Here is a 24,918-nt window from a genome sequence, read left to right as displayed (position 1 = left end):
ACGCCCCATTCCTTGGGGAAGGCGTGGACCCGGCGCTCTGTTTTTACGTATTTCCGGAATCCCTTCTGCGACCGAAGCCTGTGTTGGGGAACTGAAGCAGTTCCTGTGGGCGGACTGGGAACGACGCATTTCTACTGTGTGATCCTGCCACCTTCCTGTCCCGACACCATGGGAGTGACTTGGTAGGACTGCAGGGGTTTTGTGGGGCGGGATTTGGAGTTGTGAAGGGCCGGGAAGAGGTCCTTGACCATGGCCCGCCGTCCTCTGGGAGCTGAGCGAAATGTCCTCGGGTTATCTGGATAAGAGGATACCGTGCGGGCCGCGGGTTCCCTGGGCCTTTTTCCTCGGAGATGCGCTCTTACCTCTTGGAAGGCGGCAGAGCAAAGGTTTTATACCAGGGACCTATCAATGGTTATGTACCTTCTTCCCTTATGGGTACATCTTCCTTCCCGTGAGGCCATAGTACTGTCTGCACTTGGACCTCAAGGTTGGAAATAGGGACTTTGGATTAGGACCTACCTGCAGACAGGGTTGGAGGGAGTAGGTTAAAAGCGATCAGGAGACAGTATTTTTTTTTTTTTTTTTTGAGATTTTCGCCTACCCTTGTCTCAGCCATCAAATGCAGTTAGACCAGCTGGTGTCTGTTTGTAATTTGCCCATTTTAAGATCTTGGGTCTAGAGGAAAAAAGAGGCTATTGATAAGAAGGAGATCGTGGTTCCAGGCACTCTTTAGGACCTGCTTCTCACTATGTTTAATTCCATGGTTGGTCTAGTTTCAATGGAGTTTTTATCTTTCATATGTTTTAAGTCTCAGTTGGAAGATGAGGTGGCAGGGAAAGGTACAACGCTCGCGGAGGCATTAGTTGTAAGGTACTAGGTCCCAGACATTTTTTTTTCTTATCGCAGGAGGTGTGAGCATCTTTCCTGTGGGAGAATCCCGGGGGCCAGGATATCTGAAGCCAGTGGCTGTAGCTCATATAAAAGCGTGTGTGGGGTAAATACTTCTCCTGGTAGCCCCGTTTCTCGCGGGTTTCTCAGTGATTGCACTCTTGTTTCCCACAGTTGACATCCTCCTCCTCCTGTGTTCCTTAATGGAAGCAAGATACGTGAAAGATGGAAATGGAACGGATGCAGCGTAGAACCCTGGAACCCTTTGCTCTTTCTTTAAAAAAAAAAAAAAAGAAATTGGGTCTTGCTATTTTGCACAAGTGGGTTTTGAATTTCTGAACTGAAGTGAGCCTCCTGCTTTGGTCTCCCAAAGTGTTGGCATTACAGACATGAGCCATTGTGCCCTGCCACCCCTGCTCTCAAATGGAAAAGGCAGCTCCAGGGAAAGGATGTAGGGCACGTTGGGAGCCTGATGTAGGGCTGATGGCCCCACAGGGTCGTGGGGTGAGCCTTATGCTGTGCTGAGGCGCAGGATCCGAGAAATAAAGAGACAGGACACAGAAGTACAACAAAAACGCAGCTGGGCTCAGGGTGGAGAGGGGGGCACACCACCTAGAAGCAGAGTCAGGCGAGGCCCCGAATGTCCAGAAGCATGAGTATTTATTGTGTAGGTTAGGGGGCAGGCCAGTGAGTGAAATCATCTTTAAGGATAGAGATAGGGTCGTGAGCAATAAAACATGGGGTCCACCCCCATGAGGTCACCTAGGCCAGGAGGTGGACAGTGCACAGCAAAGGGCCCGTTCCCACAAAGGCAAGGGCCGTGTGCAGTAAGGGGTCCACCCCCATTAGGTCACCGAGGTATGAAGGTGGGCCGTGCTCAGTGTGCAATACTTCTATCTATGGTCAAACTCCTTCTAGGAAGATTTATAGGAGGATGCTTTAAGTCACATAGCAGTGACAGAGCTGTCAGGGTTACCGCCACCTTCTGGCAGCTTCCAATGGGTCCTATGGGAAGATGCTTTTCAAGCAGCACAGTAGCAAGAGCTGATAAAGTTCACAGTCACCAAGGTGGATTGCCGTTCTGAGGGCAGCCTTCCACAAGAACGGGAGCAAGGTCCTACAACTCCTTCATGAGGAGGAGTGGCTCTCGTCCCAAGCCTGCCATACAGCGGGTATCTTTACGATACTGAACGCTGCCGCCTGGGCCATGGATTCTTGTCCTGGCATAACTGTTTTTCCCTTAAATCATGCTCTGCACAGTGTCTGCTCTTAGGCATTCCTCTGATTATAAGCTGCTTATTCCTTAATTCATACTATGTACTGTGTCCACTCTACGCATTCCTCTGATATGAACTAAGATATAGGTATACATGTAGGGAAATATTCTTTAGGCACTCATACTATTAACTATTATATGATTATATAGAGAAGATTATATAAAGGGATTTGTCAAGCCCTATTTCTATAAACTAATATATGACTGTATAAAGGATTATATAAAAGGAAATGGCTGAGTGGTAACACTATAAAGTGAGATATTCCTCAAGCCCTAACTGTGCCAGGGTTCTACTTAGCTCTCATTCCTCGGTGCCTATATGGGGGTTACCCACAAAGGGCTCTCTGTGGTAACCTTTAACAACTTTTTCAGAATCCTAGGACTTCTGTCCCTTGTAGCATCCGTTAGGGATTCTTTTATATTTCAAAATAAGGCACATTAGCAGCATTGTTTATCAGTGCTTTTTCTGATAGAGTAGTGACAATTTTTTTTTTAAGACAGAGTTTTGCTCTTGCTGCCCAAGCTGGAGTGCAGTGGGTGCGATCTTGGCTCTTTTTAACCTCTGCCCTCTGGGTTCAAGCAATTCTCCTGCCTCAGCCTCAAGTACTGAGATTACAGGCATGCACTACAACATCTGGCTAATTTTCTTGTATGTTTAGTAGAGATGAGGTTTCACCATGTTGGCCAGGCTGGTCTCAAACACCTGATCTTGTGATTCACCCATCTCAGCCTCCCAAAGTGCTGGGATTACAGGCATGAGCCAACGTGCCTGCAAGCAGTGACAATTTTTAGCAACAGATGGACTCTACCTTAATAGATTCATTTAGTTGATCATAAAGCAATGTCATCTATAATTATTTTCTTGATTTTTGTATAGCTGAGTACTGCCTGCACTATTGTTTATTAATTTTTTTTTTTTTTGAAGAATTGATCTTTTCCTTAAAAATCTTTAACAGGCACTATGTCCCTATATAGGCAGTCTAGTGAGTGGTTAAGAGCATGGGCATTGGCTGGGTGTGGTGGCTCACACCTGTAATCCCAGCACTTTGGGAGGCCGAGGTAGGCAGATCACCTTTGGTCAGGAGTCTAAGACCAGCCTGGCCAACATCATGAAACCTTGTCTCTAGTAAAAATACAAAAAATTAGCTGGGCGTGGTGGCGCTCGCCTGTAATCCCAGCTGCTTGTGAGGCTGAGACAGGAGAATTGCTTGAACTTGGGAGGTGGAGGTTGCAGTGAGAGAGATTGCGCCATTGCACTCCAGCTTGGGCAACAAGAGCAAAACTCTGTCACAAAAATAAATAAATAAATAAATAAACAAACAAATAAATAAAATTGCCTGGACATGAAGTCAGATTGCTGGGCTTTTAGTCTTGGGTGTACCACCCATTAACTGTGTGACCTAGTGCAAGTTATTTAACCTCTTTGTACTGTACCTCAGTTTCTTCTTTTTTTCCAGATGATTTTGCTGCTGTTGCCCAGGCTGGAGTGCAGTGGTAGAATCTTGGCTCACTGCACCCTCCGCCTCCTGGGTTTAAGTGATTCTTCTGCCTCAGGTTCCTGTGTAGCTGGGACTACAAGTGCACACCATCATGTCTGGCTAAGTTTTGTATTTTTGGTGGAGACAGGGTTTCTCCATGTTGGCCAGGCTGGTCTCAAACTCCTGACCTCAAGTGATCAGCCTGCCTTGTCCTCCCAGAGTGCTGGGATTATAGGCATGAGCCATCGCACCCGGCAGTTTCCTTATTTGTAACAAATTGATAAATAACACACCTCCATAGGACTGCTGTGAGGATTTGGAGAGTTAACTCCTTTAAAGGCTCTAGGACACATTGTTGGTTGGCAGTTGTTGCCCACCACTCTAAAGGGGAAGCCACCATAGGAGGTTCACTCACCATAGGAGGAAATCTTGGGAATAATGTTTTTGATTTTGTTCCATTGTTTTGATTCTTGTAAATACTGTTGCCTCTCATTCCCAAAGATTATAAACTTGAAGCCTGCTTTTTTCTTTGTTCCTAGGGCTGTTGAATAGAACTTTCTGTCATGATGGAAAAGTGCTCTAACAGCGATGTCCAATACACTAGCCCCCAGCCACCTGTGGCTCTGGGCTACTGTGCAGAACAGCTCAGGTTCACAGAGTTGGTAAAAACATATTAACCCCAAACTGAGACTTTCTCCTTGATATAGTCAGAACTGAAAGAGTTGCAAAAAGAATCCCTTTTTCTGTTTTTTTTGAGACAGTCTCACTATCACTAGGCTGGAGTGCAGTGGTGCTATCTCAGCTCACTGCAGCCTCCAACTCCAGGGTTCAAGTGATTCTCCTGCCTCAGCCTCTCGAGTAGCTGGGATTACAGGCTCTTGCCACCATGCCCAGTTAATTTTTGTATTTTTAGTAGAGACGGGGTTTTGTCATGTGGCTAGCCTGGTCTCGAACTCCTGACCTTGTGATCCACTGCCTCAGCCTCCCAAAGTGCTGGGATTAGAGGTGGGAGACACTGTGCCTGGCCAAAATTTTTTTTAATTAAAAATAATATTAAAGTTGTAGGGGTCGTGAGACAGTCAGAGTAGGTAATTTCCAAGATAACTTTTGGCCCTGATGAGCTGTGATGCTGTGGCGAGTGAGTGGCTCAGTGACCACATGTGTGTCTCTGGATACTCATTATTTGGTGCTCTCCTTTCCAGTGTGTCCCAGATGCCTGTGGCTGAGGGCAAGAGTGTCCAGCAAACCGTAGAGCTCCTCACTCGGAAATTGGAAGTGCTTGGGGCAGAGAAGCAAGGAACATTTTGTGTGGACTGTGAGACATACCATACTGCTGCCTCCACCCTTGGCAGCCAAGGTCAGTGACATGGGTCTGTAGGATGACTGGAACCAGTCTTGTTAATCAATAAGAGCTTGTAACGTTGCTCAGATTGGCCTTGAACTCATGGCCTCACCTCCTCAAGCGCCAGGACAACTGGCCAGAGCCACCTTGGCCCCCCAGTCTTGGAGTTAATAGACATTTGTGTTCATTGAAGTTTTTCTGCTTTTCTGCTAAGGGTGGTATTCTTGAACAGGTGGCGAGATGCGTTTCTGAATTTATTAATTCTTGGCTCTTTATCTCTTAGACTAGGGCTTTTTAAAGCTTCATTTTATTAAAAAGCTTTATTTTATTAAAGTAATTTATTTATCTGAGATAGGGTCTTATTCTATCACCTAGACTGGAGTGCATGGCATGATCACAGCTCACTGCAGCTTTGACCCCCTGGACTCAAGTGATCCTTCCACCTTGGCCTCCTGAGTAGCTGGGACCACAGGCATGATCCTCTACGCCTGGCTAATTTTTAGAATTTTTTGTAAAGACAGGGTCTCCCTATGTTGACCAGGCTGGTTTTGAATTCCTGGCCTCAAGGGATTATCCGGCATTAGCTTCGCAAAGTGCTGAGATTATAGGCATGTTCTACCACTCCTGGCTAAAGCTTTATTGAGGTATAGTTAATATACAAATAAGATGCCGGGCGCGGTGGCTCAAGCCTGTAATCCCAGCACTCTGGGAGGCCAAGGCGGGTGTATCACGAGGTCAAGAGATCGAGACCATCCTGGTCAACATGGTGAAACCCCATCTCTACTAAAAATACAAAAAATTAGCTGGGCATGGTGGCTTATTCCTGTAATCCCAGCTACTCAGGAGGCTGAGGCAGGAGAATTGCCTGAACCCAGGAGGCGGAGGTTGCGGTGAGCTGAGATCGTGCCATTGCACTCCAGTCTGGATAACAAGAGCGAAACTCCGTCTCAAAAAAAAAAAAAAAAAAAAAAAAGGTATACAAACAATTGTATACATCTAATGCATACATCTTAATGAGTTTGGATATATGCATACACCTATGATACCATCACCACAACCAAGGTACTAAATATATCCATTACATCCCAAAATTTCTTTTTTTCTTTCTTTCTTGATTATTTTTATTTATTTATTTATTTTGGGCACCACCATGCCCAGCTAATTTTTTGTATTTTTAGTGGAGACGGGGTTTCACCATGTTGACCAGGATGGTCTCAGTCTCTTGACCTCGTGATCCACCTGCCTCGGCCTCCCAAAGTGCTGGGATTACAGGCTTGAGCCACTGCGCCTGGCCTCTTTATATTTTTTATCTTCACCTGGGTGCAGGTGGGCTAATGCCGAAAAGGGTGTTAGCCCCAAAATTTCTTTGTATGTATTTGCGTGTGTATGTGTTTAAAAGATAGTCTTGCTCTGTTGCCCAGGCTGGAGCTCACTGCAGCCTCAAACTCCTGGGGTCAGGTGATCCTCCCACCTTAGCCTCCTGAGTAGCTGAAACTACAGGCATGTGCCACCATGCCTGGCTGATGTTTTTTAACTTTTGGGTGGGGTCATGGGAGTGTCTTACTATGCTGCCCAAGTTGGTCTCAAACTCCTAGCCATAAGGCATCTTCCTGCCTTAGCTTCTCAAGTAGCTGGTCTCAAACTCCTTAGCTCATGGGATCTCCCAGCATCGGCCTTCCAACGTGCTGAGATGACAGTCTCAAAATCCTAGCCATAAGCCATCCTACTGTCTCAGTTTCTTAAGTAGCTGGTCTCAAACTCCTGAGCTCAAGGGATGTGCCCACGTCGGCCTCCCAAAGTGCTGAGATGAGAGGCATGAGCCACCATGCCTGGCCCTTGTGCTCTTTGAGTGCTGTTTTGTGCAATTTGAACTCTAAAAGCAATGTTTCTCAGAGGGTTAATCACTGACTAACCACATCAAAATCACCTGGAATACATGTTAAGAGTTGCAGATTCCTGGCCCTGTTTACTGATTGACTGCTGCTTAGGCCACATAATCCACATTTAACAAACATCCAGACAATCCTCATGCACTCTGAAGTTTGAGAAAGACAGGTCTCGGGCCCAGAAGTCTTTATTTATTGTTTTAGAGCTTTAAGAGTTTCTAGAAGTTTCTGTTTACCTATACCTAACCATTGGCCTTGGCCTCCTTACTAACATAGCATAAATTAATTGTTCTCTTTAGTGTATTGGGTGGTGGGATGGTCTGTGGATGATGGGGGATGGTGGTTGGGAGGGAGAGAGGATTTTTTTTTTTTCTTTTTAGAGTGAAAGACTCACTTCGTTGCCTGGCTATACAGTGGCATGATCCCAGCTTACTGCAAGCTCTAACTCCTGGGCTCAGGCCATGAGAGAGACTCTTTGGATATGAGTTAGGGAAGTTGTTTCTCTTAGTCTTGGCTCTGCAGTAACTTGATCTTGAACAGTTCCATAGCATAGTGGTTATGATTGGGGAGCCAGAGTCCTGAGTCACGGCTTTGCGACATACTAATTGTGTACCTGTAGGTAACTCCTATAACCTATCTGTGACTGTTTCCACGCCTCTCATGTGCCTGTTTCCCTTAGATCCATTTCTTTCACTTCCCCTGCAAGCTGTATTTTCCAGGCCCTCTACTAGTTGGCTTTGGTTATTGAGAGGTGCCGAAGAAGATTAGAGGACGGAGGTTACAATGAGCCAATATTGCACCACTGCACTCCAGCCTGACGACAGAGTGAGACTGTCTCAAAGAAAAAAAAAGAAGAAAAGAAAAATGTTATTGTCTTTAATACTAGAAGTGCCTTTTTCATTAAACACACACAACCCTTCCCCTTAGTTGACTTTTAAGATATTTCTAAGACAGTAACACTTGCAGACTCATATGGTATGAATAAAATATGTAATTACAGTGAGTAGACATGAGAACAGAATGATGAGATCAGCTTTGGATGGATTTTTTTCTTCAGAGTCAAGAAGTTTTGAACTGGATTTAGAAGGAGGTGACAGGTGGGAACTGTCAGCAAGCAGTCAGGAGATGGGATGTGGCCTGGAGGATCTGTGTAGAGCCTGCTGTGTTCATGAACAGCAGCTTATATAGGGAAGTCACATGCCCTCTGTTCCCCCACCCCCACACCCTTTTCATTCCCACTGTCTTGCCCCCTGCCTAGAATGTCTTCTTTCCTTCCTGTGGCTGAATCCTACCTTCTCTTCATATCCCAGTTCAAATCATGGTAGACAAGACCTATCACAGCTTGGCTCCCGTCTACCTTCCCCTTACTGCTTCCATAGGACCATTTACTAGCTCTCAAAGAGGGAGGAACCCAAGGTGAGGAGGAGTGCACAGAAGAAGGGAGCAGTTGCTTCCTTTGTCTTGCCCAAATGCTGTTACTTTCATTTTACTTATTGAATGTATGATAATATACAAAAGAGTATATGGAAAGTCTTTGTAGACTTGGAATTAGACTTTACATATAGACCATCTGTGAGCCCACCACTCAAGAATTAAACCACCGCCAGGTGCGGTGGCTCAAGCCTGTAATCCCAGCACTTTGGGAGGCCAAGGTGGGTGGATCACGAGGTCAAGAGATCGAGACCATCCTGGTCAACATGGTGAAACTCTGTCTCTACTAAAAATACAAAAATTAGCTGGGCATGGTGGCGCGTACCTGTAATCCCAGCTACTCGGGAGGCTGAGGCAGGAGAATTGCCTGAACACAAAAGGTGGAGGTTGCGGTGAGCCAAGATCGCGCCATTGCACTCCAGCCTGGGTAACAAGAGCAAAACTCCGTCTCAACAAAAAAAAAAAAAAAAAAAAAAAAAAAGAATTAAACCATCATCAAAACTATTAAAGGTCCCTGTGTGCCCCTCACTGTTTTCGGTAGAGCACGGTGGATTTTACCACATGCTGCCTCTCCTGCTATTTCTGTCCTTACCTTTCTAGAAAAGGCTGCAGTGAGAGGATTCCGCTCATGCCCCACCACGACTGCCTAGGTAGTGCCAGATTGCTATCTGGCCTCATTCCGGGGGGATTCATTTGCTTTACTCTGGGGTTTGCCAGTGAAAGTCTTGATGATGAGCAGGATCTCTGTCCCTTGCAGGTCAGACCGGGAAGCTGATGTATGTGATGCACAACTCAGAGTACCCATTGAGCTGTTTTGCCCTCTTTGAGAATGGCCCTTGTCTTATTGCTGACACCAACTTTGATGTGCTTATGGTGAAGCTGAAGGGCTTTTTCCAGAGTGCTAAGGCCAGCAAGATTGAGACCCGGGGCACCCGGTACCAGTACTGTGACTTCCTGGTGAAGGTGGGCACGGTCACAATGGGGCCCAGTGCCCGGGGCATCTCTGTGGAGGTAAGACCTTGGTGAAAATAGGAGCAGGATATGCTAAGGGGGCTGTTTGGTAAAGGGCTCTGAAGATTTTCCAGTCCTTTATTTTGTTTGAGACAGAGTCTTGCTCTTTCACCCAGGCTGGAATGCAGTGGTGCAGTCTTGGCACACTCCAGCCTTGATTTCCAGGGGTCAAGTGATCCTCCCACCTCAGCCTCCTAAGCAGCTGGGACTACACCCACCTAATTAAAAAAATTTTTTTTCAGGCTGGGTGTGGTGGCTCACGCCTGTAATCCCAGCACTTAAGCTGAGGCTGGTGGATCAACTGAGGTCAAGAGTTGGAGACCAACCTGACCAACATGGAAGAACCCGCTCTCTACTAAAAATACAAAAAAAAATTGGCTGGGCGTGGTGGCACGTGCCTGTAGTCCCAGCTACATGGGAGGCTGAGGCAGGAGAATCACTTGAACCTGGGAGGTGGAGGTTGCGGTGAGCTGAGATCGTGCCACTGCACTCCAGCCTGGGCGACAAGAGTGAGACTCCGTGTCAAAAAAAAAAAAGTTTTTTTTAGTAGAAATGAGGACTTACTATGTTGCCCATGCTGGTCTCAAACTCTTGGGCTCAAGTGATCCTCCCACCTCAGCCCCCTAAAGTGCTGGGATTATAGTTGTGAGCCACCACACCTGGCCGTCAGTCCTTCTCAATTTAGACAGATATTTACCTGATCTCTAACTCCAAGGCATCTGTGCTGCTTCTCTGTGAATCGTTTATAATTTCTTTGATTATTCAGAGACTCTCTAACACAAGATGGGAAGTGGGAAGCGGGAAGCGGGAAGCTGGGTTCAAAGCAAGGGGAAAGCTTAATAAGGAAGGGATGGCTTGCTGGAGAAGGGAAACGACAGTCAAGGAAGGCAAGTGAGTCATGACAAGAAGTACTGGAGCAGACCAGGACAACTCTTGGAGCAATCTTCTGGAGGTGGGCCCTAAATCACATATGCCCATATACCTCTCCTTAGTATACTTTAAGCTAGGTCTCGAAAGTTGGGAAGCAAAAATGTGCTTTTCCTTTTGACATGCTGTCTTTCTTTCATGGCAGAAAGAGGTGTTTGTGTGTGAGATCATTTATGAGTATGTGTGTAATACATATACATACATAGTGATGAGGAGTGAGAGTGGCAGTGTGGCAGTGTGGCTTCTTAGGGACCAGGGAAAGTTCACAAGCTTTAATGTGCCCAGCACTCAGATAAGAAAACAAGTAAGCTTGCCGGGCCTACCCTTTGAAAATTTGTGATTTATTTATTAAGAATGAGGCTGAAACACACAAACTTTTTTTTTTTTTTTTTTAAAAAAGAGATGTAGTCTCATTCTGTCATCCAAGCTGGAGTGCAGTGGCACAATCTTGGCTCACTGTAACCTCCACCTCCCGGGATCTAGCAATTCTCCTGCCTCAGCCATCTGAGTAGCTGGGATTACAGGCGCATGCTGCCATGCCTGGCTAATTTTTTGTATTTTCGTAGAGACGAGGTTTTGCCATGTTGCCCTTTGATTCGCTGAGACCCACTGAGGACCCACTGTTTATCCTCCATATTGCCCAGGCTGGTCTTGAACTCCTGAGCTCAGGCAGTCCACCTGCCTCGGCCTCCCAAAGTGCTAGGATTACAGGTGTGAGCTACCGTGCCTAGCCCACACAAACTATTTTTGAAGTTAGTCTGAAAATGCCATAAAAGAGGCAGTTTGCTCTGGGAATTCAGGCCAGTGAGAACACTGCTGACTTTGGTTGTGATGCTTCCTGGAGGATCAACATTTATGTAGGGATTTAAAATGTAGAGACATGGGGATAGATAAGTCTAGGAAGAATCTCAGCTGGAGAAAAGGGCATTAGTGGTAGTTTCTACTCAGCAACCTCTAGGACCAAGATTTCCTAACCTTTTCGGCTTGTAATAGACTTTGATTCGCTGAGACCCACTGAGGACCCACTGTTTTTCCTCCATATTGCCAACCTTATAGTAGAAACACATTCCACCTGTTTTACTTATTTCTTCCTAGGGTTGCCAGGAATTTTGTCCTGCCATCTCTCCAATAAAAAATTCAGAGAGCAGAAGGAGAAGGCCTAAGATATATATTTTTTGGCCCATGCCACACTATTTGGGAAATTCTTTCTTAGGGTCAGAGCCCAGGTTCGTTCTACCTTGGGAGTAAAATTCGGTCTTGACAAACCTCGATCCAAGATGGCTGATCACTAAGAGCTCAGGATTGTAGTTCCCAGTGAAAGCTCAGAGAACGAGAGGACGCCACACTTTCAGATGAATTTTCGTCGCTCACGGACCAGCAGATTTCTTGTGGAGGAGCCCTACAGGTTGCCAGCACGACTCTTGTGGCTGGCGCAGCGGTTTTGCCGGCGCCTTGGCGCGGCGGCTCTTTATGCAGAGTAAACGGTACTGGTTCCCTTACTGACCAGTGTTTGGAGCTCCAGGAAGGCAGAGCCGCTTGTTGCAGACTCAAGAAGGAAGCCAGACCAGAGATTCCCGGGCAGAAGAGCACCATCAGTCTTATTGTTGCTATTTTGGCCGGCACAGTGGGTTGCTTGAATCCCAGCACTGGGAATCAATAAATTGGACGTCAACTCAGAAACCTAATTAGAAAGGCGGTAATTGTCAAGACGACAGATGGATAAATTTATAATAAAGGAAAAAAACCAGCCTAAGAAGGCCGAGCATACCCAAAATCAGAACCCCTCTCCCTTTACAGGGGATTGCAGTTCCTCATCAGCAACAGAACAAGCCGTGATGGAAAAGGACTGTGTTCCATTATTTGAAGTAGGCTTCAGAAGGTGGATGATAAGAAACTTCTGGGAATTAAAAGAACTTGTTCTAACCCAATGTAAAGAAACTAAGAACTTTGAAAAAAGGTTTGACGAAATGCTGAAAAGAATAGACAATAATAGAGAGGAATATAAATGAACTAAAGGAGTTGAAAAATACAACACGAGAACTTAGTGAAATATGCACAAGTTTAAATAGCAGAATGGATCAAGCAGAAGAAAGGATATCAGAGGTTGAAGACCAACTTAATGAAATAAAATGACAAGACAAGAATAGAGAAAAAAGGATGAAAAGGAATGAGCAAAGTCTCCAAGAAATATGGGACTATGTGAAAAGACCCAATCTACGTTTGATTGGTGTACCTGAATGTGATGGAGAGAATGAATCCAATCTGGAAAATACTTTTCAGGATATTATCCAGGAAAATTTTCCCAATCTAGCAAAGCAGGACACTATTCAACCCCAGGTAATAAAGAGAACACCACAAAGTTATTCCTCAAGAAGAGCAACCCCAAGGCACATAATCGTTAGATTCACCAGGATTGAAACGAAGGAGAAAATACTAAGGGCAGCCAGAGAGAAAGGCCATGTTACCCATAAAGGTAAGCCTATTAGGCTTACAGCAGATCTCTCAGCGGAAACCCTACAGGCCAGAACAGAGTGGGGGCCAGTATTCAACATACTTAAAGAACAGAACTTTCAGCCTAGAATCTCATATCCTGCCAAACTAAGCTTCACAATTGAAGGAAAAATAAAATCTTTTATGAACAAGCAAGTACTCAGAGATTTTATTACCACCAGGCCTGCTTTACAAGAACTTCTGAAAGAAGCATTATACATAGAAAGGAACAACCAGTATGAGCCTTTCTAAAAATATACCAAAAAGTAATGAGCATCAACATAAAGAAGAATTTACATCAACGAATGGATAAAATAGCCAGTTAACATCAAATGGCAGTAACCCTAAATTTAAATCGACTAAATCCCCCAATCAAAAGATACAGCCAAAACCTAACGGTATATCCAAAGATACATAAAGACTCAAAACAAGGGTTGGAGAAAAATTTACCAACCAAATGGAGAGCAAAAATAAATAAATAAACAAAAAGCAGGAGTTGCAGTTCTCACATTTGATAAAATAGATTTCAAAGCAACAAAGATACAGTGGTAAAAGGATCAATGCAACAATAAGAAATCTTAATACCCAGATACATAAGACCCATAACAAGATTTAGACTCAATGAGACAGAAAATTAATAAGGATATCCAGGACTTCAACTCAGATCCGGAACAGTAAACTCAATAAATATAGAGTTCTCCATTTTAAATACACAAAATATTGATCGGCCATTATTAATACCCATTTTTAGAATGAAGCAATATTCCTGTTCTCTCTCCCTCTTTTTCTTCCTCTTTCTTCCTCTCCTTCTCTCTTTTTACTTTTCAACATCCTAGTTCCTCACCTCTACTCAATACATTCCTCTGAACACCTGATTCCTTGTGATTCTCCCGTCCCACTGAAACCTCCAAAAAAAAAAAAAGAAAAACCTCATGAGCTGGCTGGGGCAGTGGCTCACGCCTGTAATCCCAGCACTTTGGGAGGCCGAGGTGGGCCTCAGATTCCCACCTGAGGTGAAACCTTATCTCTACTAAAAATACAAAAACTAGCTGGGCATGGTGATGTGCGCCTGTAATCCCAGCTACTCAGGAGGTTGAGGTGGGAGAATCGCTTGAACCCAGGAGGCGGAGATTGCAGTGAGCCGAGATCACACCACTCTATACCAGCCTGGGTGGACAGAGGGAGACTCCATCTCAAAAAAAAAAACCAGAAAAAAGCTCATGAGCATATATGTCTACTCTCTACTTACCACCCCCACATACATTTTCCTTCTTTCTTTGTTCTGTCTCTTAGAATTTTCTTGAGCTCTCCTTGAATCTTTATCCAGCATAGTAGGGACAACACAGTCGTGAGATTATCAAAAGGGGGCCAGATCTGCTTCTGGGTCCTTTGGGAGGGTTGTGGGTTGGCACAGCTCCCAGGATGAGAATGTTAGATGCCTAAAGATGCTATGTGCTGAGTCCCAGTGTTTGGGTCGAATGTTTCCTGTGGATCAACACTGTGCTAGGAGGTGTGTGTCTTTAGCTCAGGGTTGGGGAAGATGGGGGGCAGGAGGCAGGAGGTGCAAAAGAAGCAGACCTCGTCTTAGCCTTCATTCACTCTCCCTTAGCCTTCATTCACTCTCATTCTCTGTGCTTTTGGTTCCCAGGTGGAGTATGGCCCCTGTGTGGTAGCTAGTGACTGCTGGAGTCTGCTGCTCGAGTTCCTACAGAGTTTTCTAGGCAGCCACACACCAGGGGCTCCTGCAGTGTTTGGGAACAGACATGATGTGGTCTACGGCCCAGCTGATACCATGGTCCAGTACATGGAACTCTTCAACAAGATCCGCAAGCAGCAGCAGGTGCCGGTGGCTGGGATTCGTTAGTGATGAGCAGCTGCCAGCTGAGCTCTGTCACTAGGGGTACTCCATGGAGGAGCAGGTGCTGACTCTCAGGTCCCTGGACTCCAGAAACCCAGGGTAGACATGGAGTCTACTCTCCCTCTTTGGTTCTCAGCTGTGGCTTTTGTTCTGAGGCTCTGGAGTCCATCCTGAACACCGATTCCCTGACCCTCACACATAGTTCCCCATCAGCTGTTTTACTCCACGCCTTACTGGATTTGGCTTGTCCTCAAGAATGGTAATTATGAAGAATGGAGAAGCTTCGACCCTGCCTCCTTTAGAGGAAAGGTAGGACAGGGGTGTCCCTGCCTGGTATTCGTGGGGGAAACTGGCTGTATCCCCAGCTGTTGAGGATTTGTCTCAGGCCCATGGTAAACATGCTGCATTTTATGTTTGGATTGTGCTGTTATAAAAGCCTCTTCCTTTACTCAGAAGATATGGCTGGGCCTCTATCCTGGAGATGGAGTGGAAGGCACAACTAGTTTGATAGTTACCATTTTCTGACTTGTTTGCTGAAGTGATTTGCGAATTGACTTTCCTCAGGTGTTGCCTGAGTCCTCTGAACTCTCCTGACATCTTTTTCTTCTGTTGTGAAACATGTTAAGCCACAGGCCAAACTGCTATGAGACTGAAGTTTGTTTTTTTCTCACCAAATAATAGGTAATCAGATGGTCTAGGGCAGATTTAACTATACAAGGTTATCAGGAGCTTGGTTTCCTTCTCTCTGATTCAGCCACTCCCAGGATAGTTCCTTACCCACAATGTCAAAGCAGGCTGATCAGCTCCATATCTGCATTCCACTGGGGAAAGAGAAAGAGAAAAGAGCAGTTTAAAAGAAAAACGATATGACTGAACATTGCTCAAATAACTGTGGCCACACTTTGCTGAAAGAGATGCTGGGACATAGAGCCTCTTATCTGGGCAGTCATGTGCTGAGTTAAAACTCAGGGGTTCTGTGACTAAAAGATGAAAGAGAAGATGGTTGCCGGGACCCAGTTAATAGCTTCTGCTACATGGAGCTCAATGGACAAGCCCAGGAATGCTCTTGGCTGTTATTTTGTAGTTAATAGCCCCTGTAACTAAGGCACTTGTTTATGAGTTGTCTTGGGAGATGGGCTGATCTCAGAGCCACTTTGAGCTAAGCTGGATTAGTCACACTAGGAAGTTAATTCCACACCCTTAGTCTAAGTATTGAGGCCTTTCTAGTTCTCATCTACCCAGATCTTAGGGTTAGAACACTTGACCCTGATACCTGCACCATGCTTCATGGTTGCCTGAGCTCTTTCTCCTGTTTCATTTGAGCCTCCAAACTATGCATTTGGCCATATTGCCTACCTACCCCATGCCTGCTGCAGAAATATTCATCCAGATTAACCTTGATATACGCAGAGATGGTCTTAGGAGAATTGTTAATGTATGTCCTATATTGTCATCAAGGATACTGTCCCTTATTTGAAGGCATCTAAAGAGAAACTGTTTTCAGATTCAAGTGCTCAGATCTAAAGCCTTTGCAACAAGTCAGGTACTAGTCATGTTTCTCTTCTAGTTTTGGCTGACAAGAAGCTCAATTCAATTTCATAATTACAGTACCTGTCATCTGTATTTTTCATTCTCATTTCCCGTTTTTGTTATTTTGTTTCTCCGTTTTTTTTTATATCGAGGTATGTTTTAGATATTGTTTATAAAAATAAAATGCACAGATCTTATGTTTTTGGCCTTTTGATTTACATTTGCTCTGATCTGGGTTTATTTGTATTTTTCTTTAGGCTGCAGCTTTTATGGAATGAAACAATATGTAGGCAGGATTTTGAACATAATGCATTTCCTGAAAATCTGCAGAAGTTGACTGTGGAAAACAGACTCTCTAGACTTGTGCATCATAAGGAGGGGCTCTGTTCTCTAAAAGCTAAAAAACTACTACAAAATCCCTAACTACACTTTGCCTTTATTTTATTTTATTATTTTTGAGATGGAGTTTTACTCTTGTTGACTGGGCTGGAGTGCAGTGGCGTGATCTCAGCTCACTGCACCCTCCACCTCCTGGGTGGAAGCAATTCTCATGCCCCAGCCTCCTGAGTAGCTGGGATCACAGGCATTCGCCACCATGCCCAGCTAAGTTTTTGCATTGTAGTAGTGATGGGGTTTTGTCATGTTGCCTAGGCTCATCTTGAACTCCTTACCTCAGGTGATCCACCTGCCTCAGCCTCCCAAAGTGCTCCCGGGACTACAGGTGCGAGCCACCCCAGCCCACTTTGCCTTTTAGACACAGTCTTGGCTCATACATTTCAGCATTTTTCACTTTTGTTCTTTTCCTTTACATTAAAGCACACATTCGACCAGCTTTAAGTCTAGTCAACACCTACTTTTTAAGAACTCCTACTTGGGTACTTCTGTTCTTTGTGTCAATTAAAGGAAATGTGTCACTAAAAGAGGCAGGTAATGCAATACATTTCTTAAGTAATTTAACAAATACGGATCCACTCGCAAAGTTACCAAAACTAAACTGATGACTCGTGGGAAGGACCTGTATGTTATCCAGTTCTTAGGTGCATTTCTGAGTGGCGCTTTCAGGAGTACTTTAGGATATAAATGTTTGTGTATAATTTTTGAAAGTGAAAGTTGAGGGTTACTTATATAAATTAAGGGGGAAAGGGTGTGATCATCCCCATTTTATAAATAAATTTTAGCCAGTAAATGGAGATGCCATATTTTTTGGTTCACATCTGATGTTCTTCTTGCTACTCTAGACTATCCTACCTCCCGTTCCTCTGTTTCCAGATGCTTTAGCCCTTTTCCCCAAAAGAGCAGAAACTGGGAAAACTTCTAGGGCCTTGCTAATGTCATCTTGGGTACTTTTGCCAGAGCCACATAGAAATATGCTAACCTTGACTGTTAGCTGTCAGGGCAACTTTAGAGCTCATTTAGTTCTCTCTCAGTGTAAACTGGAGAGGCTGCAGCTCCCAGAGAAGTCATGCAGAGAGATGAGGGTGGAGTCAAGACCAAACTTCAGGCTCAGGACTCCTGGCTACCAGCATGTGCCAAAGTACAGCGCTGGACCTCCCTGAGGTGCCAGATGATTTTAGATGGAATGTGGAAACATTTTAATACTAGTACTTCTGTCTTATTCTAATTTGTATTAAAAGAAAAGTATAACTAGCATTTTATTCCTTAGGATGGGTTTTTGTTTTTTTAAGTTTGTTTGTTTTTCAATAGCGATGGAGGTCTCATCCTGTTGCCCAGCCTGGAAGAGTCTTTTCAAGTGATCTATTAAGTTATAGTACAGGGGATACATGCAAACCTCAGAGCCTGTGGAAGGGGAAGGCAAATGCTGGATCTTGGGAAGCACTGTAATCTACTTTGTGCCTAGTCTATTTTCTACATCCATTGATGTTTCCTGCCCTGGTTGTGCTTTCCTGTTGTCTCTTCTGGATTCGCTGTACCCTGTTCCCACACTGCCTCCTGCTGGCTTTCCTCAGATATTAAGGGCCAAGTAGTCACAATTCCCCCACCATGCGCTGGCATCCCTCCTTCACTGAAGAAAGCACCTAAGGACCGACCACTCATCCCCTCCACCAGATCTACCCCAACCCAGTGTGTACTGAGGCTTCAGGGTAAGGCAGTTAGTGAAATTTTTCTCTCCAAATCCTGGAAGGTAGGGGTCATGGTTAGAAGTTCGCCACCTGGCTAGGTGCGGTGGCTCAAGCCTGTAATCCCAGCACTTTGGGAGGCCGAGGTGGGCAGATCACCTGAGGTCAGGAGTTCGAGACCAGCCTGGCCAACGTGGTGAAACCCTGTTTCTACTACAAATACAAAAATTAGCTGGGTGTGGTAGCAGGCGCCTGTAATCTCAGCTACTTGGGAAGCTGAGGCAGGAGAATTGCTTGAACCTGGGAGGTGGAGGTTGCAGTGACAAGATCACACTACTGTACTGCAGCCTGGGGGACAAGAACAAAACTTCGTGTCCAAAAAAAAAAAAAAAAAAGTTCCCCACCTAAGCATGTGCTCCAGGTGTCAAAAATTGACAGGCAGGACTGACATATGGCCTTGTTATCTCCAAGCCTAGACCTTTAACTCCTAACGTTGCCTTTCCCTTGCCACACCCTCCCTCCCCACTTCTGTTACTGCCTGGGTGTCTTAGGCCACAGACCCCAATTACTATTGCACGTGGAATAGCTGAAACCAACTGCATTACAAGTTTGGGCCTCCCCTGATAATTAGGTGTCTTTGGCTTGTGAGCACTCACTTCTTGGGGGTGGGATCTCTCCAAGGTGAGTCTCTATGATTGTGTAGAGCATTCCCAAATCAGTTTTTTTGGTTAGAAGGACTCTTTAAAAATCATCCAGCTTGACCATCATTCAATACTCACACCTTGGCCAGGCATGGTCGCTCACGCCTGTAATCCCAGCACTTTCGGAGACTGAGGCAGGCAGATCACCTGAGGTCAGGAGTTGGACAGCAGCCTGACTAACATAGTTAAACCCCATCTACCAAAAATTAAAAATTAGCCGGGTGTGTGGTGGTGCATGCCTGTAATCCCAGATACTTGGGAGGCTGTGGCAGGAGAATCGCTTGAACCTCGGAGGTAGAGGTTGCAGTGAGATGAGTTCATGGCACTGTACTCCAGCCCGAGTGAGAGTGAGACTCTTGTTTGTCTCAAAAAAAAAAAAAAAAAATCTGTGATCCCAAAAATAATCTCTAAAGGGAGAACAAATCCTGAAATGGAAACAGTATGAAGACAGAGTTAAGCAGGTTTGAGACTGGTCCAGCCAGCTTTTGTGAGCAGGATCTTTCCCTGTCTTCTGGACCTTATATCTGGGTGTCGAGCCAGAGGATTTTCCTTCTTCATTTTGTAGCCAATCCTGGGCCTTTCAGTTTCTGGGAAGATGGACTGAGTTTGTGCTATCTTCCTGTGTTTCCCCTTTTTCTTTTGAAAATAGGCAGGAACAGGGCCAGGCACGGTGGCTCATGCCTGCAATCCAGCACTTTGGGAGGCTGAGGCAGGTGGATTATGAAGTCAAGAGATCGAGACCATCCTGGTCAACATGGTGAAACCCCGTCTCTACTAAAAATATAAAAATTAGCTGGGCATGGTGGTGTGCACCTGTAATCCCAGCTACTTGGGAAGCTGAGGCAGGAGAATTGCTTGAACCCAGGAGGCAGAGGTTGCAGTGAGCCGAGATCGCGCCATTGCACTCCAGCCTGGGTAACGAGCGAAACTCCGTCTCAAAAAAAAAAAAAAAGAAAGAAAATAGGCAGGAATAATATGTATGAAGAAATCTTGATAGCTACCTTTGTGGCTTCAGAGTTACTCTTCTGTTATGACACACTCCATGGGATTTAAAAAGTATTCTGTTGTAATGGAATTTGGCATAATGCATACATATTTTCATTTTTCAGAAAAACATGATTGATGAGGCAGAGAAATAGATCCTTGCCTCTGTGATGAAATCAGCAAGTTGAAAAATTATTGAAATGATTAGGGCAGAGTTTCCTAATTCTCTTGCATTCTGTTTCATTTCCCAACATATGCCTGCCTCATCAGATAGCACAGACTAATTTTTAAGATTAATATGAATTCGACTGAATTTTCTTTGGAGCCTTTTAAAAAGAGAATATAGGGACCACATTTATATAGTCTAGATTGTCCTGAAGCCAGAATTCAAGAGTAGAAGTCTTTCGTCATAGGAAAGGCAAGGCTGTGAATGTGAAGATGACAGGTGTTCTGGGGTGGCCTGCTCAAGGGAAGAGAATGCTGCTTTAGGAGACACGTGGCTGCATGCTAGCCATAGCACTGGCCCTAACTTGCCACATAACTTGAATCAAGCTGTTGTCTCTGAGTCTCATCTGTACAGTGGGAATAATGATGCCTGCTATCCATATTTCATAGAGTTGTTGAGAGGCTCAGGTGAATACATGAGTGTTTCGTAGGCAAGAAGATGCCATCTCTGCTCTTGTGTTTTTTTTTTTTATTTTTTGTTATTTTTTAGTATAGTGTCTCACTATGTTTCCCAGGCTGGTCTCAAACTCCTGGGCTTAACCTCTCAAAGTATTGGGATTATAGGTGTGAGCCACCATGCCTGGCCTAAATATTTATTAATTTGGTTAAAGGCAACAATAAACCCATCACATGTTAACATAAATACTTTTTTTTTTGAGATGGAGTCTCACTCTATGGCCCAGGCTGGAGTGCAGTGGTACAACCTCGGCTCACTGCAACCTCTGGCTCCCGGATTCAAGTGATTCTCATGTGTCAGCCTCCCAAGTAGCTGGGATTACAGGCACACACCACCATGCCCAGCTAATTTTTGTATTTTTAATAGAGACAGGGATTCATCATGTTGACCAGGCTGGTCTCAAACTCCTGACCTCAGGTGATCCACCCACCATGGCCTCCCAAAGTGCTGGGATTACAGGTGTGAACCACTGTGCACAAAATATTTTTATTATTTATTTATTTTTTGAGATGGGGTCTTGCTCTGTTGCCCCCAAAATATTTTTATTATTTATTTATTTTTTGAGATGGGGTCTTGCTCTGTTGCCCAGGCTGCAGTGCAGTAGCATGATCATAGCTCACTGCAGCCTCCATTTCCCAGGCTCAAATGATCCTCCCACCTCATCCTCCTGAGCAGCTGGAACTTAAATGTGCACACCACCATATCTGGCTAATTTATTTTTAGTAGAGATGAGGTCTTGCAATGTAGTCCAGGCTTGGTCTGAAACTTCCTGAACTCAAGTGATCTTCCCACTTTGGCTTCCCAAAGTGCTGGAATTACAGGCATGAGCCATGTGCCTGGCTGATAAAGTATTTTAATGGGCCAGGCACGGTGGCTAATGCCTGTAATCCCAGCACCCTGGGAGACCGAGGCAGATAGATCATGAGGTCAGGAGTTTGAGACCTGCCTGGCCAACATGGTGAAACCCTGTCTCCACTAAAAATACAAAATTTAGCCAGGCATGGTTTAGCCATGCCTGTAATCCTGGCTACTGGGGAGGCTGAGGCAGAAAAATTACTTGAATCCGGGAGGCGGAGGTTGCAGTGAGCCAAGACCGTGCCATTGCACTCCAGCCTGGCAACAGAGCAAGACTCCATCTCAAAAAAAAATATTTTCAGGGCCGGGTGCGGTGGCTCACGCCTGTAATCCCAGCACTTTGGGAAACTGAGGCGGGTGGATCACGAGGTCAAGAGATCGAGACCATCCTGGTCAACATGGTGAAACCCCGTCTCTACTAAAAATACAAAAAATTAGCTGGGCATGGTGGCGCGCGCCTGTAATCCCAGCTACTCAGAAGGCTGAGGGAGGAGAATTGCCTGAACCCAGGAGGCGGAGGTTGCAGTGAGCCGAGATTGCGCCATTGCACTCCAGCCTGGGTAACAAGAACGAAACTCCATCTCAAAAAAAAAAAAAAAATTTTTTTTTCTAATGAAAAGTAATTATTTTTCCAAACAAAATTTCGTGAGAAGAGTAGCACTGTTTTTTATTTTCATAAATCTCTTGAATGTCTGGCATTATAGAAGATAGTGGGGATGTTGTCAGTGGCAACACAGTGACACCCCATCTCTACTAAAAATACAAAAAATTAGCTGGGTGTGGTGGCGTGCACCTGTGATCCCAGCTACTCACGAGGCTGAGGCAGGAGAATTGCTTGAACTCAGGAGGCAGAGGTTGCAGTGAGCTGAGATCACACCACTACACTCCAGCCTGGGCGACAGAGTAAGACTCTGTCTCCCAAAAAAAAAAGAAAAAGCTTTATTTTTATCATAACTGACAATGCTATCAGGCTTACCATAATTTTTAAAATTTGTTTATTTTTTTTGAGATGGTGTCTCGCTCTGTCGCCAGGCTGGATTGCAGTGGTGCAATCTTGGCTCACTGCAACCTCTGCCTCCCAGGTTCAAGCAATTCTCCTGCCTTAGCCTCCCAAGTAGCTGGGAGTATAGGTGCGCACCACCACACCCAACTAATTTTTGTATTTTTAGTAGAGACAGTGTTTCACCATGTTGGCCAGGATGCTCTCAATCTCTTGACCTTGTGATTGGCCTGCCTCAGCTTCCAAAGTGCTGGGATTATAGGCATGAGCCACCGTACCTGGCCAGGCTCAACTTTACTTTTAAGAAAATGTCTGCCAAATATCCAGTGAACAACCACAGTCTGTTAATTGTTCTTTCAAATAAAAATGGTATTCCATGAAGAAAGCTGTTAATACAGCCCCAAACTCAAATTGCAAAAGTGCTTTTCCTCAAGGCAAATGTATTTATAAGTGCTTTATGCATACATACATACATTTAGTCACATAAACACATATACTTAAGTAAAATAAATAATTTTGTCTTCATCAAAAACCTCTTAAGTGAAACAGGTGTTTTTGTCTTTTTTTTTGAGATGGAATCTTGCTCTGTTGCCCAGGCTAGAGTGCAATGGTGTCATCTCCGCTCACTGAAACCTCTGCCTCCCTGGTTCAAGTGATTCTCCTGCCTCAGCCTCTGACTAGCTGGGATTACAGGTGCGTGCTACTGCACCCAGCTAATTTTTGTATTTTTAGCAGAGACAGTGTTTCACCATGTTGGCCAGCTGGTTTTGAACTCCTGACCTCAAGTGATCCACCCACCTCGGCCTCCCAAAGTGTTGGGATTACAGGTGTGAGCCACTGTACCCATCCTGAAACAGGCATTTTTTACTGTGGCAGTGAAGAATACCTTGACCTCTAGTACAGCTTGGTGCAGTTGCCTTGATTTGTGCTAAGGCAGCATTTTACTCATTGCTACTTTTGTGTCATTGTGCAAATGTTATCACAGTGACAATGCAGATAATGTCTTAGTATTATTATGAAAATAGTTTTGATCTCAGGCACCCCCACTTCGTCCCCCTAGCCCAAAGGGTCTCAGAGATCCCTAGGGTTTTCCGGGCCACATTTTTGAGAACCACTGATGTAATACATGCAGCACTGAGAAACTTTTCCTCCTGTATTGCTATTCTGGGAGCATCCCTTCCATTAGAAGTTTTAACTGTCTCCCAAATTCTTCACTCTGCAAAAGCACCTTGTTATGGAACATTGAATAAGTAACAATCCTTCTTCTCCAAGAATTTTTATTGGGGATTGCTGAGTAAGGGAATAAGACAGATAATTAGAGTTATAATGTAAGAATTCCTTAAAAAGAATTATGTTAACTCATAGACGACAAAGGGAGTGCTAAATTCTGAATCTAACTCGGAGGTCTTGAACCTCATGATAAATCAACTCCACTTTCTCTTCTTCTGTCAAACCTCTTTTAAATGTGCAAGTTATTAATAAATTGCCTTCACAGCGCTTGGCTCCAGGCATTGTAGTTTTCCCCCTTCCTATTGTGTGTGGTGGTGTTTTTTGTGCTTACCTAGTTCTCCTATTTACAGGTGTGTAAACTTGAGCCACTACTGTAGCTAATGTCCATTTCTTTCACTTGTTCTTATAATTAAATGTAAGTCTTCTTAGCTATGTGTTGGGTGTTGAAACTGTTGATCTTATTTTGGGTGACATCCATTTCCACCGCCCCCGCCCCGCCCCCGGAAACCATCCCGCAAGGGCTGTTGTTCTGTTTCCCAATGGTGTCCATCCCCATCCCTCTAGAAAGAAGTCCTTAGGACCACTACCAACTCAGTCTGGTTTACTTCCCAAGCCCCACAGTCTGCTGACCTTCAGTTCCAGCAGCGATCCTCTTCCTTGGGGGGGATTTCCATAAAACAGCTGAATCTCTCTTGGGTCATCTGTGGCAAAAGCCAGACACGTGCTCGCCCGCCTGGGAGCCAACAGTAACTTTTGCAAACGCTGCCTTCGGAAACCCCACAGTTTGCGGGCTGCTGCTTTAGGAACAACACAGAAATAACGTCTTTTAACAGAACAAAACATATGGACAGGATAGTGAGAAAGCCTTTGTCCTTCGCGGTGGGGAGAGGTATTTTAAAGGTGAACCCAAAAGAGTACGGGGAAACCCGTGTAAAATGCCTTTACAGTTCCCCAGGAAGAAGGGGGCGGAGATGGGTCTGGAGCGTCTCTGGCCCTTTAAGGAGGAGGGACCAGACATAGAGTCTGTACCTTTAAGAGTCTCTTTGTCTGGAAACCTTCTTATTTACCCTGTTGTGCTTCAACCAAACTTCGACCAGCCATTCACAACGCCTCCTTACGCCGCCGCCTCTTACGCCAGGCTCAAATCCGCCGCGCGTTCGTGGCTGACCCTAAACTTTGCGCCTGCGGCGCGAACCCTCGGACAGGGTGCCGGTGCCGGGGTCGCGGCCCAGCGCTGCGCCGTTGGCGCAATGCAGGGCCTGAGGGGCGGA

General features: G+C 45.1%; 1 protein-coding gene and 1 long non-coding RNA gene across 3 annotated transcripts; one reads left to right on the top strand and one right to left on the bottom strand.

Moving 5' to 3' along the window:
• Window positions 1–67: 67 nt before the first annotated feature.
• Window positions 68–16,314, top strand: MED20 (mediator complex subunit 20). Of its 2 annotated transcripts, XM_017971085.4 has the most exons (5): window positions 68–182; window positions 1,063–1,208; window positions 4,845–4,999; window positions 9,059–9,312; window positions 14,378–16,314. In XM_017971085.4, exons 2-5 carry the CDS (start codon window positions 1,114–1,116, stop codon window positions 14,591–14,593), a joined length of 720 nt encoding a protein of 239 aa, XP_017826574.4. In that variant the 5' UTR covers window positions 68–182; window positions 1,063–1,113; the 3' UTR covers window positions 14,594–16,314. The 2 variants fall into 2 exon arrangements, with proteins under 2 accessions (XP_017826574.4, XP_017826573.3); XM_017971084.4 differs by lacking the exon at window positions 1,063–1,208.
• Window positions 12,887–24,908, bottom strand: LOC108591181 (uncharacterized). The gene is made up of 3 exons (XR_001911006.4): window positions 24,677–24,908; window positions 24,278–24,441; window positions 12,887–15,408 (listed from the first exon to the last, which is right to left on the bottom strand). It is a non-coding gene; the product is annotated as an uncharacterized LOC108591181 (long non-coding RNA).
• Between the last annotated feature and the right edge of the window lie 10 nt (window positions 24,909–24,918).

This window comes from Callithrix jacchus, chromosome 4 (assembly GCF_049354715.1).
Source record: "Callithrix jacchus isolate 240 chromosome 4, calJac240_pri, whole genome shotgun sequence".
Lineage (NCBI taxonomy): Eukaryota > Metazoa > Chordata > Mammalia > Primates > Cebidae > Callithrix > Callithrix jacchus.
Note: the sequence above shows the minus strand (reverse complement) of the source record. Positions and strands in the feature narration are given on the sequence as shown.

Bases quoted from the DNA above. Each gene is read 5' to 3' on its own strand.
- MED20 (XM_017971085.4), top strand. From the start codon at position 1,114: ATGGAAATGGAACGGATGCAGCGTAGAACCCTGGAACCCTTTGCTCTT. The intron at 1,209-4,844 runs GTGGGTTTTGAA...TCTCCTTTCCAG, and splicing joins GGTCTTGCTATTTTGCACAA to TGTGTCCCAGATGCCTGTGG. The intron at 9,313-14,377 runs GTAAGACCTTGG...TTTGGTTCCCAG, and splicing joins CCCGGGGCATCTCTGTGGAG to GTGGAGTATGGCCCCTGTGT.